The sequence below is a fragment of the Mangifera indica genome, chromosome 7 (assembly GCF_011075055.1).
Source record: "Mangifera indica cultivar Alphonso chromosome 7, CATAS_Mindica_2.1, whole genome shotgun sequence".
Classification (NCBI taxonomy): Eukaryota; Viridiplantae; Streptophyta; class Magnoliopsida; order Sapindales; family Anacardiaceae; genus Mangifera; species Mangifera indica.
Window position 1 is genome coordinate 14,990,090 of NC_058143.1, and position 20,614 is coordinate 15,010,703.

Genomic DNA, 20,614 nt, shown 5'->3' on the forward strand with positions numbered 1-20,614 from the left:
TCATTTTATTGTAATGGATTTGCTTTGAAATGAAAGAACTAGCTTACATATAAAATGAACGGCCCTAGTAGTGCCCCACAGTTGATTTCGATATTTAAGAAAATTGTCAAGATCAAGGTCCAGTACTACTCTTTGTCTTGTGGCCATAATCACACTGAGAAAATAATATTAGTAAAAAGTTAATAATGTATTTATTTAGATGCAAGTTGACTAAAATGTGAACCCCACTAGAAACTGGGATCCTTTATTCATTATCTCTCCACAAATTTACAAACAAACAAAAAGAAATTATTATCTAACAAAAACTAGACAAATTAGATCCTTAACTCAGCAAGATCACTGAAAAATAAACAAAGAGAGAATGATTTTTAATTATAATCGCAGCTAGCTTCTGATATACTTAAAAGTTCTTCTAAATACTCAGCTCCCAAATCTTCTAACACCACAAAACTCTCTAACTTCTTCTCTTTGTCTTTTATTTTCTTCTTACTCTCACCTTTTCTCTTCATCGAGTGCATCTTTTTCAATGCTAGTACGGGCGAACATCCCTCTTCAAAGTCGTATTTTAATTCCACAAGTGATTCATAAACTTTCTCTGCAGGAAAATTGAGTAACGCCAGTGAACCTCTCATCGCAAATGCAGCTTGATCATAGGCTAAAGCTGCGGCCTCTGCAGTGTCAAAGGTTCCAATCCAAACCCGTACACCATTTCTGGTTGAGTCTCTAATCTCGGCTGCATATTTTCCCCATGGCCGCTTTCTTACTCCTCGGTAGGAAAGTTCTCTTAGAGGTTCCCCTTCATGAGCTTCACCTCTCGAGCTTACTTCCTCATTGAAAGAATTTGTGGGGGCTTCATTGAGGAGTCCTAGAAGAAGCATCTCTTGAGAGTCATTTTCATTGAAGGGAAGGTGTTGGTTATAGAAGCTGTTGTTGAAATTGTTTGATGAGAAAGAGGAGTCATCAAGGGAATAATTTGTAGTAGAATAAGAAGAAGAAGATTGATCAGGAGAGAATTGAGCATAGGGGTATTCAAAGAATGAAGAATCCATGAATGAAATTTGAGAGAAAATTTTCTTGTTTTAATGGAAGTTTGAAACTTGAATTTGAAGGTTGAGTGTTTATATAGACAACATTAAGCAAATAATACATGATGGATTGAGTTGGCAAGAATGCATGAACATGGATAATTTGGTCGTTGTTGGGACGCAAGTGGGAGTTAATGCACGTGAGTCAAAATAGGTTAAATTAATGGAAGGGATGCTCTTAAATATTGGGCATGGCGGCCAGGTAATATGAGAATTCAAAGTGACATAAGATGGATGATTTCATCGTCACCATAATTGCCCACTTGGCAACAACGGTCTCTTCTCCTTGTGTCGTCACTATTAAAACGATTATGATCTTTAGATCAATACATACCCTTCACATCTAACAAAAGACAATGATGTCTAAAGAGGTAGGATTGATTGTTAGGGTTTTACTTGCTTAGGTGAAATTCCTCATGTGAAATTAATTTAGAGGTGATTTAGCTTAACATCGCATTTCTCTTAGTTTGTATAGTAATCTAAAAAGTTTATCGCTGATCATGTGGAAGAAGAGTTGCTGAATTAATTGTCAATGAACAGAATTATTCGAAAGCCTTGACTGGGGTAAAAAAACTAGTGACTTTTGTGTTTAAATTTCAAGGACACTATGATATCTGGAAATTAAAAGAAACAGTTTCTCTCAGTAAATGATTGGCGGCTACTTGGTCTTCAATAGTGTGTTGATAAATTATTATTTGTTATTTATTTAAAATTCAGCAAAAGTGGAAACTCTTTGGAATCTTTTATCCAAAAAAATAATGATAATAATATGTTGATGCTCATACCACCATTAATAAAGTGTGGATCACATTGTCCCACCCAATGTTTAACCATATAACCCGTTTTCGTTTCTTAAATGCAAAAATTACATTGTCACCCAAAATTTAACATTGTTTATAGAAAATTGACTTTGATATAGTTACAAAAAGCTAGATTACCATATTATCCCCTATTATACTCCCGATTCTTCTATTTCATTTTTGTCATATCTCTTTTTCTTCTTCTCATTTGTCGTTTCTTTTTCGTCACCTCTTTTTTTTTTTTCTACTTCTTACTCTTTCATGATATGGCTAATTGTAATCAGGACAATGTCATTAAGCTACAAACTAACTAGATCATGGGATTTCTCACTTCTCCTTTTTTGTTTTTCACAATGAGGGTTTGTAGGTTGTTGAGATGGTTGTAGTGACGGTAATGATGTAGAATTGGTGGAGGGCTCTTGGTGTTCAGATGGTTATGTGGTGGCATGGTTTTGGATTTTTGAGTTTCATGGGAGTGGATTGCAGAGCATTTGGTTTGATGATGGCGACGATAGATGGTGATAATGGTTTTGGGTTATTGAGTTTCATGAGAGTGGATTGCAAGAGATTTGATTTGATGATGACAACAAGATGTGGTGGTTATAGTATGTATTTGAGTTATTTAATACTTTCAGTTTTCTCTTTTTTAAAGTGGAGTCAGTATCTCACCATTTCACTTAGTTGAGCAAACCAACTAGTGTGACTACTTCTCTTTACTTTATGCAACTCTCCATAATATTGCTCTCTCTTTTCTCACCACCACCTTCATCTTGGTATGGTACGTATTTGAGTTATTAAATGTTTTGAGTTTCTCTCATTTTTAAAGTCAAACCGCCAGTATCTGACCATTTGACTTAGGTGAGGAAGCCAACTAGTGTGACTAATTGCCACTAGCTTCACCAAGATGAAGGTGGTGGTGAAAAAAGACCGAGCAATGTTGTGGAGAGTTGCATAAAGTAGAGAGAAATAGGAAGTGAAATGGAAGAATAAAAAAAGTAGAGTGATAATGTAATTCCGATTGGCTACTACAAAATCAAAATGTGATCATGATTTTGGTTTTATTGTGATTCCAGCTAATAAAATTTTGATCGGTGGTCAATGAAAGAAAAAATGTATGTTTGCCCTTATATCATCAAATTTCCGTTAGTTTAGTTAATGGGTGGAAAAATACTCAACCAAAACTTGGGTGGGAAGATGCAATCCGCTCATGAATAAATGAATGATATTGCACGACTGTGACACTGAAAAAGTTGGTCTAGCTGATTGCTTTCAAGAAGGTTGAGTCAATTCAATTCATTTTATTAATCAAGTGGGTACTTTCTTGCTGGCTATGGTCCTACATCTATATGCTCAACTTTGGTCATCCTTATTCCTACACCACAAGTGTTTGGTTGTCGATAAAATACTCAAGAAAACGAACCAAACCATAAAAAACTTGTAAATTTATAGAGCTCCATGGCCCATCTACTTTTGACCATTTGTCATGCCTTTTTATTTATAATATAATCTTATCATAAGAGGTAACGAGTGACGTCCTATATTTTGATGTATCAAATTCCTAGGAAAATTAATCATGAATCTAAAATCCCATTGGACGTAGATAATTTTAACTTATATACAATTTCTTCCGAACTCATTTTGCGAGTTGAAATATTTGACAAGCATGGGATAAAATTAATATGACATTATAAAAGATTGGAAATGTGCATGAACCTATAGTTCTCAAACCCCATGCCTGCCTCCAATTGGTTAGCCATCTGGGTCCCAAATCAATGATTTCTTAATTATATTATATTATATTATTTTATGTCTATTTAGCTTTTGAAACCCAACACAGATCGAAGGCTTCTAATCTAAAAATTTGGTTCATCCCCCGTGGATATTGTACTATATATAATGGACGACTTTGTCGGTTTCTAGAAAAGTACTGCTCATAACAGAAGCATCATTTTAACTTGAAGCAAGATTCATCATTTGCCCTTAAGAATTGTCTTTTTTTTTTTTTCTCCCCCCTCTTGGATGGCAAATGATACGATTATGAGATGCGTATGGGTAACATTATGTGTATTAAAATCCGTTTGGAAGGTGAGAAACAGAGAAAGAAAATGGGGATATTGAAGTAGAGAAAAACCATTGTCTAATAATAAAGAATTCTAGTTAAAATGAACTTTTAAAGCTAAAAATAAATTTTGTTATAAATTAGTTAAAAATAAAATTATATGAGTAAATAATAAATATAACTTTATTTATAAATAATAGTATATCTTAAAGAAAAATAATAATCAAGTATATCATTAAAAAAAACCCTATGAGAGTGTGATGAATAGTTTTTTTTTTTTCTCCATTTTTGGGAAAAAAGTAGCATATATCATAATTACAAGTCAAACTATCATCTTTTATAAGAGTGTTGGACCACCCTATTATTTCAAAGTGAAAAACAGTTCACACTATTGTATATTATCCTTAAAAGTAATTACTAAAGATTTGGCCCCAAAACACTTTTCTACCCCTTGATGACATAAAAATATTTTTCCACCCTAAATCAAATTCTATTAGATAGAATAAAAACCTACACAATGTAAAAAAGTTAAATTATCATATTATTTTAATTATTTTATTTTTTTAAAATTATCATATTACCCCAAATCAACAAAATTTTTAAAAACTCTCTTTAGATGACAAATTTATATGAAGGGTTTGATTTTGAGTAGGAAAGTGTGATTTTTACTATCAAAAGGTGCAATAGTGTTTTCAAGCCAAACCTTGGGTGAAAAAATGAATTCACTCAATCCTTATATTATTTCACAAGAATAATGTCAGGTACACTTAGTACTTTTGAGTACTCAATCGAATATCTGAATGATATGTTATTATATAATTGTATATTATTTTATTTTTTATTTAAAATTATTTATTTATATGATGTCACATTATTTAGGTATCCAATTCAGTATTTAAAATTGGGAAATAACAAAATTTTTGCAGTGAAAAGAAGATTATCCTTCTTCGTAAGTGCTTAGTAGATTCTTGAGAAACTAGTGCGTATTTTTGCAAGTGTTGTTGCTTAAGTATTCAATACTTGATGCCAGTCAGGGGTTTTTTTTTTTTTTTTAATCACATCTTAAACCAAAGCTAGTAATTGCCAATTAGCCAAACAAAGAAATCATCTACCCACTGAAGAATGATAATAAAGAATTGTAATGATCCAAACATTTTATGTTTCTTTAATCCAAATTATAGAGGTATGAGTAATTTTGACCATAAAATAAGGCTTTTTAAGCAAATTTAATCCGGGAATAAAACCCTAATGATTATGAAGCCACTTTCTTTTCAATTGCTTCTGATAAATCTCCATTTGATGAATATGTTATAAGTATCCTCGTTTGAGTGGTAATAAAAGAGATTTCAAACATAAAATAATTTTATATTTTATTTAATTGATATCAATTCAATAACCAATTCAAAACATAATCAATTACATATTGTAATATCTTTCCTTATACTTATTTTTTCACTTATCTTACTCATAAGTAAACCTAGATAATGCATGGTCAAATAATTATAATAAAAGGGATCATAATTGTGTAGATAAAATGGCAAAAGGAAAAAAAAAAGGATAATGCCTTGGTGAATCCTCATAGGTGAGTCAAACAATTGTTTTCGAGATTCAAATAACACTAGGAGAAGCATTTGATAGTCATTTTTAGAAGTTCAAAGTTCAACAAAGAGAACTTTTTGGTCAAAAGTTTCAAAATAGGAGCTCTAATTCAGTCAACACTTCACGTTATTTAATTTTTATTTTCAAGTAAACGAGAATAGCTTCACGTTTCGAGTTGCAATGATTATTTGACTTGTGGATATTGTATGACCACATAAAATAGAATATAATATATTCTTTATCAATTCAAAGAAATAATTAAATTAAAATATTTCTGATGTTATACAATATTTTGCAAACTACAGGAATCCTATTTGGGGCTCATCCCTTTGTAAGTTCTAGATGTCTTGACGAACAACTAATGATCAAAAGAGAAATTATTTTGAAATCTTTTACCAGTATTCTTGCATCATGCAAGAGATATTTTCACATTCCTAAGTGGGATCTCTCGGATATTTGCAGTATTCTTTTTTTTTTTTTAATTGAATTATAAATATATCCATTATAATTCTAAAGGTAAAAAATTTTGATCCTACCAATTTATCATATTAAATTACGTTAAAAATGTTATGTCTTACTTCTTTATCTTATTTTTTTTTGTTACATTTCAATATATTATGATAGATACACAAGAGTCTTTCAAGATTCTAATTATTGTTACCTTAACTTATCTCATATAAGACTTAAAATTATGTAGTTCAATTAATGACAAGAGTTCACATCAATAACTCAAAAAAAAAAAAAAAAGAAATTCGCATAAATATTTTTAATGCTAGAAAGAAGGCTTAGGTAACATTGCACCTTAGTAATCCTTGCAAATCTAAGCAATATTTTGTGGCAGTTGACACCAAAAAGCATTAGATAACCAGTTTTCTATGGATTTGAAGAGTAATCTGGAGCCTTTCCATTCTGTAGAGAACGGTCAGCCCACCTGGGTTTCCAACACCAGGCATTCCACTTCAAATTCCAACAAGGTCTCTCCTCACTAAGATCCATTGTGAAGACAGTATTAGATTGAAAACATAGGTGACCACTCTTGGCTAAACCCCCAAACATCAATATTTTCCTACCACCATAAACTGATAATAATGTTTGGTCATACTGAGAAGGGCGAGTCTAGGCTGCATATATCCTTCTCCAAACAAGTCTCTTTATTGACATATATATCAAGAAGAAATGTATCACTTAAAAGCACTTTAGAGTCCACATAATCTCCTAAAACTATCAATTTTGTTTAATCAAGAGTGAAGGAGTTGTGCCATGATCTTGGAAGTGGAGGATTCAATCTAGAGATTTCAAGCCAATTTGGAGGCTTGGCCTTTTCCTTCGTAAATTAATATTTATTGTTAATATACATAATTTTATTGTTTTTTTATATATTTTAATAGGATTAACATTTTATTCCTTCCACATATTGTGTATTCCACCATCATTATTTCCAATATAAAGTTTTAGATGATTATATTGAAAGTTTAGAAAAAAAAAAATTAAAGCTAAAAAATTCTGAATAATTCTACCAAGAACATTATACAATTAAACAATAAAATAAAATATAGAGATTAAAAAAGATACCAATACTTTGAAAAAAAAAATTATATGTGAAGTAATTAAAAAATTAATAAATTCTTCACCTCAACTATCTTTTTATTCAAGAATGACATGAATATCATAAAAAAAAGCAGAAAATAACTATTTATAAAATTTATTCATAAAGAATACAAAATTAAAGATAATTTTAATAATTTAATATAGAATTAAATAGGGGTTTCTTTAAATTAGTGGGTCGTCACTGCATCCAAGCTAACCAAATTCCAAGTTTCTAAAGTCAATATGGGCGACTGGCCCAACTTGAGATGCTGAAAAATGACCCAACCAACTCAGTCTGGGGTTTGTTATGAGGCCTAGAAAATTGAACTCAATGCGGTTCAGTCCATAAGATGGTCCAGCCTGCAGTTTGCCACTAAAGTTCCAGGACTGAAAACGCAGTGTCACTTTACTGTCTTCAATAAGTCCCTTGAAAAGTAAGCGATAATTTAATTATAAATTAACTAATTAACCCTAATTAACATTTACGCAGAATCTAAATCTCATATTTTAAGAGAATGATATTTTAAAAACTAATTATTAAGATTGAAGAGTCTAAATCATATAAATCTCATAAATTTATATTAAAAATTTATATTTTTTTAATGTGCTATTTAAATCTTATACCTTTTATTGAGATCATAAAATAACTATTTGTTCGCTCATTCAAACTTGTTTTTAATGTAAAGTCAAAAGAAGTGCTACAACACTCTTGCTATTTGACCGGACATTCGCAATTGCAGAGTCTTATCAGTTTTAGAAGGAAAGATAGTTGGCTAGGGAAAACAGTCTCTCTGGACTGGCAACAGTCTACTATGGCATACGAGGGTTGAGGGTTTAAGATTTAAAGTTTAAGATGCTCTTGTGGATTAATCGTAATTTTACTGCACGTTAGCCAGTACTGACATGGACTTGTGATGTTCACAATCACAAGCCAACTCAACACAACCTTTCCTGGTTTCTTCCTACGCTTCACATTTCAAAAACTCGCCATCCAGAAACTCCTCTCCTATTCAATTCTCACCCAAAACCACCAACCAGCTACATTGTCATGTGCTACTCTTCATAACGATCCCAATCTTGAGCAAACGAAACAAAATCATGCCCTTATAATCAAAACATTCAGAACCCACTTTAGTCCATTGGCACGATACAATTTTCTTATAAGCTCATATATTAAGAACGATCAACCCAGAATTGCTGTTAATGTATATGCTTATATGCGTAAAAATGGCACTGAAGTTGATATTTTTACTCTACCTACTGTCCTCAAAGCGTGCAGTCAAGTATTGAAGAGCCAGTTGGGAAGAGAGATACATAGTTATGCGGTAAAGAATGGGTTGGACATGGATGTTTTTGTAGCGAACGCTTTGATTCAAATGTATGGTGAGTGTGGAAGTGTAGATTCATCACGCTTAGTGTTTGATAAAATGGCGGACAGAGACATCGTTTCTTGGAGTACGATGATTAGAAGCTATCATAAGAGTAGATTATTTGATGCAGCGTTGGAAGTTATAAGAAAGATGCAATTTTTGAAAATAAGGCTTAGTGAAGTTGCCATGATTAGCATGGTTACTCTCCTTGCAGACATTCCAAATATTAAAATGGGGGCTGCTATGCATGCTTGTATTGTGAGGAATAATAAGAGTGAGAAATTGGGAGTCGCTCTCGCTACTTCTTTGATTGATATGTATGTCAAGTGTGGAAATTTGGCTTCTGCGAGACGACTGTTTGATGGGTTGGATCAGAGAAGTGTTGTTTCTTGGACTGCTATGATTGCAGGGTATATTCGTTGCAGTAAGTTTAAAGGAGGGGCTGGCCTTTTCGTTCAAATGATGGAAGAAAATGTAATTCCAAGTGAGATTACAATGCTTAGTCTTATTATAGAATGTGGGTTTGTTAAGGGTCTATTGATGGGGAAATGGTTACATGCTTACATGCTCAGAAATGGGTTTAACATGTCTTCGGCTTTGGCTACTGCTTTGATTGATATGTATGGGAAATGTGGTGAGATTGCAAGTGCTAAAGCACTATTTGATAGCACGAAGAGGAAAGATGTCATGATTTATGGCGCTATGATTTCAGCTTATGCACAAGCTCATAACATTGACAAGGCTTTTGAACTCTTTGTTCAGATGAGGGAGAGTCGAATAGGACCAAAAGAAGTGACAATGGTTGCTCTTCTTTCACTCTGTGCAGAAGCTGGAGCACTTGACTTGGGCAGGTGGATTCATGCTTACATAGAAAAGGAAGGTGTTGGAGTTGATGTAGTAATAAAAACTGCAGTGGTGGACATGTATGCTAAGTGTGGAGACATACATGGGGCTTATAGATTGTTCAGTGAAGCCAGAAGTCGAGATATCTGCATGTGGAATACGATAATGACAGGATATGGAATGCACGGTTTTGGTGAGGAAGCTTTGAAACTCTTCGTAGACATGGAGAGATTTGGTTATAAACCAAATGACATCACGTTTATCGGTCTCCTAAATGCTTGTAGTCATGCTGGATTGGTAGAAGAAGGGAAGAGGATTTTCAAGGAAGTGGTTCATGAATTCGGTCTGGTTCCAAAGATTGAGCATTATGGGTGCATGGTAGATCTTCTTGGTCGAGCAGGACTGCTTCACGAAGCTCATGAGATGATTAAAGCCATGCCCATTAGGCCTAACACTATTGTATGGGGCGCATTGCTTGCTGCATGTAAGCTACATAATAATTCCTACATGGGGGAAATGGCAATGAGGAAGCTTCTTGAAATAGAACCACAAACCTGTGGTTACAATGTCTTGACCTCAAACTTATATGCAGCTGCAAATAGATGGAATGATGTTGCAGGAGTGAGAAGAACTTTGAAGGATATTGGAGTGAGGAAGGAACCTGGTTGCAGTTTGATTGAAGTAAATCGGCAATTCATCAGTTCATAATGGGAGATGAAGCACACCCACAAATAGGAAATATTCATGATATGCTATCTGAGATAAGCAGTAAATTGAAGGAGGTTGACTTCCCTAAAACTTAAGTTGTATCACAATGGAGATGATGAAGAGGAGGAAACAAAGCTATCATGAAGAGATATCAGCAATGACTCGCGGCTTTTATACACCAGCAGGCATTTTTGTTTGGACTGTGGAAAACCTCCTCATATGTGCCAACTTCTGGTGGAAGGCACAATTTTTAAGCCAAGCGTACAGCAATTTGTATGTATTCTTCGGGAAACTATAAATTACAATAATTTAAGAAGGATTTGATGCGTTCAATTGATGTGTTCCAAATTCCGCTCAGCATCCTAATAAAAATCAATTTTTTTCATCTGTTCGTTGATTGAAACTAGTTTAGACTGTTTGCATGAGAGTTTTCATGAGTTGAAAGCATAGAAACAGTGGACAGAGGAGACTTCTAACAGTTATATTTACGGGCTTGAACAAGGAAGGGCAATGAGCAGAAGAGGAGTCAAACACCATAATTTCTGTCGCCATTGGGAAATCTTTTCCTGTTCTCACCTTGTTTTTGATTTGAGAATGACAGAGAATCTCTACTCTTTCCTGGTAAAGAAAATTTCTTTCTTCTTTTCCTTTTCATCCCCATAAGAAAAATTCCACTCTCTTTTATATTCACATCCATATTAAAAGATATATATAATATTTATTTCGAATTGAATTGTATTGGTAATAATTTAAAATTTGTAAAGATATTTCAATATCTAAGAATTTAAGGTATATGCAAAGGAGGAGACAAATTGAAAAGAGAATGGGTCAAAGATTTATTTATCCCCATCTTTGCCCATCCCGACTTATAAAGATTTTATCCATTTGCATCTCTGTTCCCATTCTTGTTCCTGTTCTGATCAAGAATCCTCCTTACTGAAGAACGGACCAAATTGTCATATCTAGTTTAAACAAATTGGGAATGATTGCTACAGCGAATTTAGTTGTCAGCCAATAGCAGCTATGCGGCCAGACAGACTATAAAACAGAAGGACCAAGTCAGCACGTGAAGAGTATACAAGAAAACTTTACAATTGAAAGCATTACACATCTAAATTATCTGAAGCTCAACAAACACTTCCCATGCCTTACTCTGCAGGAGTTCTCATCCTCGATAGAACATAACAAATGCAAATACTTGATAGTTAAGCATCAACCAAACCACTGTTAAGCACCTTGCCATCCCCACCACCACTAACAGAATGCTGAATACTAAGTTTTTCACTAGCATACTTTGTTGTAGCCATTCAAAACCATTTACATCAAGTTTCCCAGTTACTGATTTCCCTTGCTTCCAGTAAGTTTGTTGTTCCCTTATAGAAGTCCAAAGTTTCTCAACGGCATCCCTTTATCTAGACATATCTTACTACATTATCTAAGGAATGCTTCACTAAGATGTCTATCACTGTTTGGCACCTAGAAAGAAAACGTTTGTCCTCTTAGGATGAAAAACATAGTATCCAAGGACGCTACCAAAAAGGAGTAGTTTTTTTATTTTAATTAGTAGCCCAAAGCAATAAGCTTTCCATGGAGTTCTGTGATGGCGTGCAGCAATCTCTAAACAAGTAATCAATGCTTCTCTCTGCCCCTTGAGAAACCTCTTATTCCCTTCCTCTCATCCATCCTGATACCGTCTGCTGTGTCTTTCTTAACCCTTGTTCTGTCAACTTTCTTTGTTTTGTTACTGTATGGAAAGGACTCATCTTTGTTATTTCCGTCTGCTGGGGAAGCTGAAAGCACATCCTGCTTACTTCAATCGTCTTCATCAGTTATTCCTGCATCATTGTTCAGGTCTGCGGCTTCCTTGACATCATCATCCTCAGTTACCACTGGAAGACTAGATAATGATCTCTTTTATTTGTGCAGATGTTTTTGAAAACTACATTAAGGTAAACAAAAACCAAAGCATGAGCATGAACAGATTTAAGCAGTAATGAAAAATAACAAATACTATTTCAGTACAGCACAACTTTTTCCAAGCATGCCTGTTATATCACATTGCAGGCAATCCAAGTACCAGGATTAGTTTGATTGAGTTGTTTTGACCGTCTTTTCCTAAGCTTCCCTAATTAAAGAAAAAATTCACAATAGTTGAAGTATCACACATATGCAGGGAAAAAATTGATGCATGAATCTAGAAGATATTACTTTATCTAGACATGTCAAATGGGGCAGCCCGGCCCCAAACACAAAATTTTAGCCCGGCCCAGGTAGCCATAGCCTGCTACTATAGTGGGCTCAGGCTCAGTAATGTATACAATATTATTAAAAAAAAAAAAAAATAAATAAAATAATAATTATAATGTAAAAATTTATTTTTTTAAAATTAACAGGCTGGCTTGTTAAAGGGCTGGGCCATGGCCTTATGTATTTTATGGGCCAGCCCAAAGTTGCGAGCCTTAGGCCTGATGGGCTGCACCAGAGGTAGCACAACCCAGCCCACTAGCGCCTCTAACTTTATCAGCCACACACATTTATTTCACTTACCCCTAGACTTTGACTAATATAGTAATTTCCAAGAGCATCCTGATTCATATACTAAGGTATACATATGAAATCTAATAATATGTTGCAGCATCAATCTGCTCCAAACTGCAATAACATGTTGCATAGCTGGACACTTCCCGTCACCAACATATAGCAAGTAACTTATTCAAGTCACGTGTATATCAGTAACCATACCACAAAGCTGTCATCAGTGTACAAGTCATTTGCTACCACTGTTCTAATTGTCCATGTACTCAATTTGTTCTTCTGCTTATTGAGGCACTACAAGAAATCAACAAGGTAAGATAACCCACAAGAAAGATAACATTCCTATATTCTTAAATGGAATATGTCTATAATAAATGAAAGTTATATCTTCCTTCGGCGCATCTTGTGCCATAGAGAACAATGCATGATAATCTGCTTGCACTGACACATCCGTGCGTGAAGTGAGTAACGACATTGCAGCCTCCAGTGTGGCAAAAAAGTGATCATTGGACCCTGGTTTCACACTTCCAGTCTGAATCATCTGTATGACAAGCTTTGATGCCTTACCAAACTTTGTGAGGTTCTTGAAATGTGAAGCTATTTTTTGCATCGCATCAATAACTTTTCTGAGGCATCTGTTGTTGTTTTAAACCTCAAAGACTTTTGAGGCACAGAGCCTTAGAAACAGAATGTGAAATTTAGGTTCTCTTAACAGTTCAATCTTAGTAAACAACAATGAAGACAAGTATATGACATATAACAAGCAAACAAAAGAAGAAAGATATCTATATTTGAGACATTTACAAAAAATTATCTTCCGAATTAAGCAGAAAACTTTGGCTAGTGATTAGGGTCCATTTAATATCTTTACTTTCCAGGTCCATTATAGCCACGTACATAATTAAAACTTCAATTTCTTTCGTTTTCCTTAATTTTCTACGTAACACAACACAGTAAAATGTCACTGTCCTCTAAAGCAACGAAATTTGACAAAAACTGGCGAATGTAGCATCATAAAAACCTAAAATTAACGCAATAAAAATATCAAATTTTAGCATTATTTGAGACCCAATGAAAACAAAATCTTCAACGACCACCATAGCAAAAATATCCAAACCATATATAATTTACTCTGCAACTAAAAACAACAGGAAACTCCATAATGACCAACACCCAGAAAAAAAAAAAACCAAACCCATCAAGAAAACACTTTGTTTTTACCAAAAAGCTAGTCCCAATTAAAATTTCTGTCTCAGAAGCAAAGAAAAAGAGAGAATCACACAGAGCCATCTAACTAAAAAGAAGCGAAAACATGATGAATCACCTTATGAGTATGTTTTTGGTTTCTTGAGGGCGCTTTTGAGGATGGGCGCTGGGGCTGCAGCTGGTACTGGAGAAGATTCTCTTTTCTTCTTGTTTGTTGTAGATTGTTGTTGCTTCGGTCTATGATCTAGATTATGTTATTGAGAAGAAAGTGGTGGTAATCCTTCAAAATAAGTTGTCACTCATTAACAAACACACTCAGCGTGCGTTCGGTTAAGGGTTTTTACGATTACTTTGGTAATTTATTTGTTATTTACTTATTTAATTTATTAGTAATAAAAGATTACAATAATATTTTATTATCAATGCTAATATAACAGATAATATAGATAGTAATCTGATTACTATCTTTACCTTAGGTATTTAAAGATTATTAGGGTAATCTTAAGTTTATTATAAAAAAATTATTATTTATTAATTTTTTGAGATAAAAATAAATTTATTTTTAATTAATATGACAAATAATATAAAAATATTTAAAAATAATTATATTCAAGGGTATTTAAGTAAAATAATTTATTAGTAATCTTTTATTATCTTTAACTAAATACAATAATTATTTATACTTATTAAATTTTATCAAATATAGTAATCATTTATACTCAGTAATCTTCTAAATAATTTATCTTCAAGATAATTTATTTATTTTAATAATCGAACATTACCGAAATCAAACGCCCCGTAAAGAAACAAATTCTTGCTCCATTTTACCCTGCAAATCAAAACAAGCTCAGGTTTTTCGTCAAAAGAGAAGATGACCCACCAAAAGAGCAAACTAAGTTGAATTGCAGCCCATGAATTATTTGGGGTGGGCCTGAGATTGGATAATCTATGCACGCCAACTGAATTTCAAGTCTATGTATTAAAGAGCTTGGTTGTATCCAAAGTAGTCAATTTGCGTCATCACATTGTGCAAGTGTCGTGTCAATTCATATTTTGAGTTATAGATATTTGATTTTAATTCAATTTAAAATAAAATTATATTAAAATTTTTTTAATATTAACCTAATTTTAAAATATTTTTTTTGATGGGTTTAACAAAATTTGAATAAATTCAAGCTTTGTAATAAGTCATAATGATATAAATTATTATGAAACAACATATTTTCTCATAAAAGGCACAAATTGTTATGAGACGATATATTTTAACACAAAAGATACATTTTGTCAAAACAAAAATACATATTGTTTCAATTTAATTATCTACTTATTTGTCACTTCCTCCTGAAAATCATGAATAATTAAATTATATAATTAATAATTAAAAGGCACACTAATTAAACATTATGTTATATTACAGGCCAAAGGATTTATTCTCATTCAAATTATCCTTTTTCTTTTTAAGTTTTCACTTATTAACTTTGAAAATATCATTTACTTACCTATGAATGATTAAAATTAACGAAACTTTAACTCTTTAAAATTTTATCTTCCCCTTTCCCCAAAAAAACTCTAAAAACTAATCATTTCATCCTTAAACTAAGTTTTAAGAAATGACATTTCCTCTTTTAGGGTTTAGTTTTCAAACTCTAGCACCATTGTCAGTGGCCTTGCCCTCTCAACTGTCTCTCTCCTTCTGACGATCTCTCTTCTTTCACTAGACCTCTCATTTTCATCTTCCCAGACAAAGATAAGTCTTCGTCTTCTTTACTTAAAATGTGTCGACTAGAGGTCCAAGTGAAATGAGAGAGATCCTCAAAGGGGGAGAAAACATCAGGAGAGAGAGGCCACTAGAAATGACACTGAAGTTTTAAAACTAAACCTTTGAGGGGAAATGTCATTTTTTTTAAATTTAGTTTAATGGGGGAATAATTAGTTTTTAGCTTTTAAAAGGGGAAAGAAAATAAAATTTAAGTTTATTTTTAATATTATATATAAAATAACAATTTTACTCTTAAACTTAACAGATTTAACTACTTATGATGGGTAAATGAGATTTTTAAAGTTAAAAGGGGAGAATTTGGGAAAACATGATACTTTGGATGGGAATAAGTCCTTTGGCCTATATCATGTTAAACATAATTAAGTATTGTAATGTCAATTAAACATTAAATTACATTAAACATAATGAAGTATCAATATCTTGAATATTTAAAAGTTAATATCAAACATAATAAGTTTAAATAATTGATAAAAACACAAAAATAACTTATAAATATAAAAATAACCAAATAAACTAATAAACTATTTACAAATCTAAAAATAAAAAAAGAAAAAAATTATTACATCAGTGCATGAATGTTTTAAATTGGAGATGATAAAATTCTTTCAAAATGTTTTAGGGTGGCTCTTCAAAATAGATATCTAACTATTCTGTACAATATTTTGAGAAACAAAACCACCTAGAAGTTACTTTTGAAAGGACTATCTTAATTAAGATTGATGGAACTAAAACTAAGTTTTAGTCAAAATTAAACTCCTAACACAAATCTCAATACAAAGGAGAGTTGGGCCATTCTGATAATTGAACAACATACACTCATAATGAGTATTGATTGCGGTATTAATAATAATGTGTTATCATATGATTATGTATTATTTTATTTTTAGACCAAAAGACTTATTCCCTCCCAAAGTATATTGTTTTTCCAAGTTTCATTCTTTTAACTTTGAAAATCCTAAATATTTACCCATGATTGGTTAAAATTAATAGTTCTAAGGGTAAAATTATTATTTTATCTATAATATTAAAAATAAACTAAAATATAATCTACTTTTCCTCCCCTAAATTTTAAAAACTAAAAGTTTTCCTTTAACCTAAGTTTTAAAAAATGACAGTTTTCTCTTAAAGTTTAATTTTCAGATCTTTGGCACAATCTCCAATGTCATTATTGGTAGCCTCTCCCTTTCGAAACTTTCTCTATCTCCGACGATCTCTCTCCACTCAATTGGATGCCCAATCAACATCCAATGAAGTATGAGAGACAATAGGAGATGAAAAGCTTCGTTGGGAAGACGAACTTCTTTTGGAAAGACAAAGAGTTTCATCTTCCCGACGAAGCTCTTTGTCTCTCATCGTCTCCCACGCTTCATTGGATGTTGATCAGACGTCCAACTAAGTGGAAAGAGACTACTAGAGGGAGAAGAAGTTTTGGGAGGGAGAGATTGTTAACAATGACATTAGAGATGATGTTAAAGATCTAGAAACTAAACCCTAGACGGGAACTGTCATTTTTTAAAACTTAGATTAGGGAAAAACTTTTAGTTTTTAAAGTTTAGGGGGGGAAAGAGATAAAATTTTAAGGGTTAGGGTTCCGTTAATTTTAACAACCCATAGATGGGTAAATGAGATTTTCAAAGTTAAAAGGTGAGAATTTGATATTAAAAGATACTTTGGGTGGGAAATAGTCCTTTGGCCTTATTTTTATTCAAATTCATTCATCTCATAGTGACATATCATCATTATAATTTAAAATAGAACTCATTATAAACGCATATAATTTTACTAATCCATATTTTTAATATCTTCTGTGAGATTATCCAACTTCATGTTATTATCTTCTAAATCAACAAATATATGTTATTCATTTTGCATAGGCAAATATGTGAGATACATAATAAAGTTTCACACATATATGAAATATTAAATGAAAGTGAAATAATTAATTTAAAATACCTTATGCTTCAAATCATTTCTTTATTATTTTTTCTCTAAAGAGTACGTTTGAATGATCAACATAATAAAAATCGTCAGAGATGAAAAATTTGTTAGCATGACACAAAATATGTGTATCTAATATGCTATTTTTAATAATTATAAGTCCCAAAAAAACAAGTAAATAAAAAACATTTGGGCTTGATCAAGTTGTTTGCATGCCAACTAGAACACAGTCTGATTTAGTTTATATTAATTCAAACACAATCCAAACTATATTTTATATCAAAATATCTAATTTTAATCCAATACAAATTAATAGATGATATAAAAAATTGTCTCTAGTTATATAATTAATAGGAAAGGGTATTTATGTAAAAATAAATTATTATTTTTTCTTATATATTTTTACTTCAAACAAACTTTTATATTTGTAATTATGAAAAAAAGTAAAAATATTTTGATTTACTAGATCAATGATTGTGGGATAAATTATTAAATTAAAAGTTTAATCTATTCGATGTACTTAGTTTGGTCCCGATTAGGTTTTTTGTTACCAAAAAAATTGAATCAATTAATACTGTTATCACATAATTATGAAAACAAATTTATTACAAGTATATCTCCATATAATTATTGGTGTTTTTGTTCTCGTGGGTATATTTAAAAAAAGTTGTATTGAGATGTGATTTCAATGAAATTTAGGATTGACATTATGCTTTTATAAATTTAATTAGATATTTATATTAAAAGAATGAATAAATCATTATTTTTAAATTTGTTTATTAATTTAAATTCTTGTACATCATTCTGTTCTTTTGTAGTTCAAATACATAAATTAAGTAAATAAAAAATAAACCATCCTATTCATATATATGTTTACTCAACTACAATTTCATATGCCATATGAAGATAATCTCAATCCACTGTTTGATCATGTGCATCAACAATGACTTGGTGGCATTCATGAGTTTAAGGTCGATGAATTTCATATTATTTGTATGAACTGATGGAAACAATGAGGTGAAGACAATTGAGGTTGAAGATCAATTAGTCTCTAATCAACAGTGTTTATTAAATAATTCACCAAATTGGGTTTAAAGTCGTGTTCAATCTGCGGGCTTCAAGAATTTGACCTATTCCAACGCATGGAAACTATCGGAATTTCTCATAATGACGCTGCAAAACGTCGCTGTAAACCTAAAATGACATTACAAATCTATTGATAATACTCATCATTCAAAAGCCTTTCTCTTTTTTCACGCAATCGGTTGTAGGTAGCTCTCGAGGCAAATGCATGTTTGGAATTTGGGACCATAATAAACCTGTATGATGTTTCAATATAAGCTGAAGTTAACGGTAGTTTTACAAAACTGGGTTGCGGATGATGGCAACATATGCAAGGATCGACAGTTATGAGGAAATATTGAATGGAGCTCGACAAAGAAGGAATAAGTAGAGGATGATCCTAATCTTTTAAGAATCCGTTCAAGGCCTTTTCATAATTTTAATAAAAATAAAGATATATATATATATATATATATATATATATATATATATATATATATATATATATATATATTCCGGTAAGTATATTGATAATTGATGTTTACGTTAATTGTTCAAGATAGTTTAATCATTTTACTGAAAGTAATAAATTTATAATAAAATTAAATGATTGTCATTAACGGAAGTAGACAATAGATAAATGTTTGTTTATATAAGATGACTCAGCAGGTGAATCAACCTTCATATACAAATTGTGACCAAGCCACTACAGATAGAGAGAAGAGATTTTGATACAATAAAATCTGAAAGGATAATAAATTCTAACCAATCGAGACTGCACTAAAGGCTTGAAGTTGTAGGGATATTTTGGCATGGTTAATTTTAGCTGGATGATATTTGGATTTGCTATGGAGAGAATTTGGGCACTGAGCATGGTTAAGAGGGTGTATGTTAGGTGGTTTGTTGAATGTAATTTTGTGGGAATGAGAGATGGTGAGAATAAAATAAAAACGATTTCTTTGTATGCATTTTGCCAATTTTTCTAAAGAAATATATCATTTTTTAGCTTGCTAATAAAGGGTATAGATTGTTATATTAACAACTGAACCCTTTTAAATATGGTGTCTTACTTTTCAATTTTCATAGCTAATTTATTATTATTTTTTAAAATTTAATCTTATAGGTTTAACAATGAACAAATAAATTTTTCAAACTTAAAAGGTGATAACTTAGAATCTGTTATAGAGTCAGGTGGCTTTTCACCAAATTAAGTCAAGAAAAAGTGGTGGCAAAACATTTATTAATTGCAAGCACATGGAGGAAGAAATGAAGAGGACTGACGCAAGAGAAGAGAAAAAAAGTGTTAGTCAATTGTATTAGGCAAAAAGGGTGGCGGGTAAACTGCACACACACCCCCCCCCCCCCCCCCCCCTCCCCCCTTTTCTATCACTTGTACACACAATTTTCTCTTCTCTTCTCTTAATCCGATTCATATATAAAAACATTCTCTCAATACTTTCTTACTTCCTTCCATCAATTCTTCCTTCATTTCTTCATCTTTCATATTGGTTAAATTAATTTTATAACACGTTATCAGTACGATCTGCTCAAATCATTTTGATCCATATATATACAAAACGATATCGTTTTGATATGAAAAATGAGTCGAGCCGAGCCAAAAATGAGCCGAACTCAAGCTGAGCTGAGTTGAGCTCGAGTCGAACTTGAGCCGCCCATAAATAAACCGAGCCGAGCCCGAGCTGGCGCTCGGCTCGAATCCAGCCCTAGCTACGAGCAAAATACGTAGATATTATGGATTCACTAGAATTATAGAGAAATCTGAAAGAAAGATTCAATCATCATAAATCAATAACATTACCAATGGCCCAATATGAATGGACTCATTTACGCTTACAAGATTTTAAATTTGTAAGTGAATAAAACTCTGTCATGTTCAAAATTGTCTCCCGAATGAGGTTATGTGGAGAAAAAATAACGAAAGAAAATATGTTAGAAAAAACTTTCTCCACATTTTATCTCTCAAATATGCTCCTATAGCAACAATATAGGGAAAGAAATTTTAAAAAATATTCTAAATTGAT

The 20,614-nt window shown here is 32.1% G+C and overlaps 1 protein-coding gene and 2 pseudogenes across 1 annotated transcript; 1 reads left to right on the forward strand and 2 right to left on the reverse strand.

Moving 5' to 3' along the window:
• Positions 1-206: 206 nt before the first annotated feature.
• LOC123221897 (ethylene-response factor C3-like) lies at positions 207-1,141 on the reverse strand. Its single transcript, XM_044644867.1, has one exon. The coding sequence runs from the start codon at positions 1,047-1,049 to the stop codon at positions 369-371; it is 681 nt and encodes a 226-aa protein (XP_044500802.1). The 5' UTR covers positions 1,050-1,141; the 3' UTR covers positions 207-368.
• Positions 1,142-7,838: 6,697 nt separating this feature from the next.
• Positions 7,839-10,436, forward strand: LOC123220490 (annotated as a pseudogene).
• A 550-nt stretch (positions 10,437-10,986) lies between these two features.
• On the reverse strand, positions 10,987-13,196 carry LOC123221518 (annotated as a pseudogene).
• Between the last annotated feature and the right edge of the window lie 7,418 nt (positions 13,197-20,614).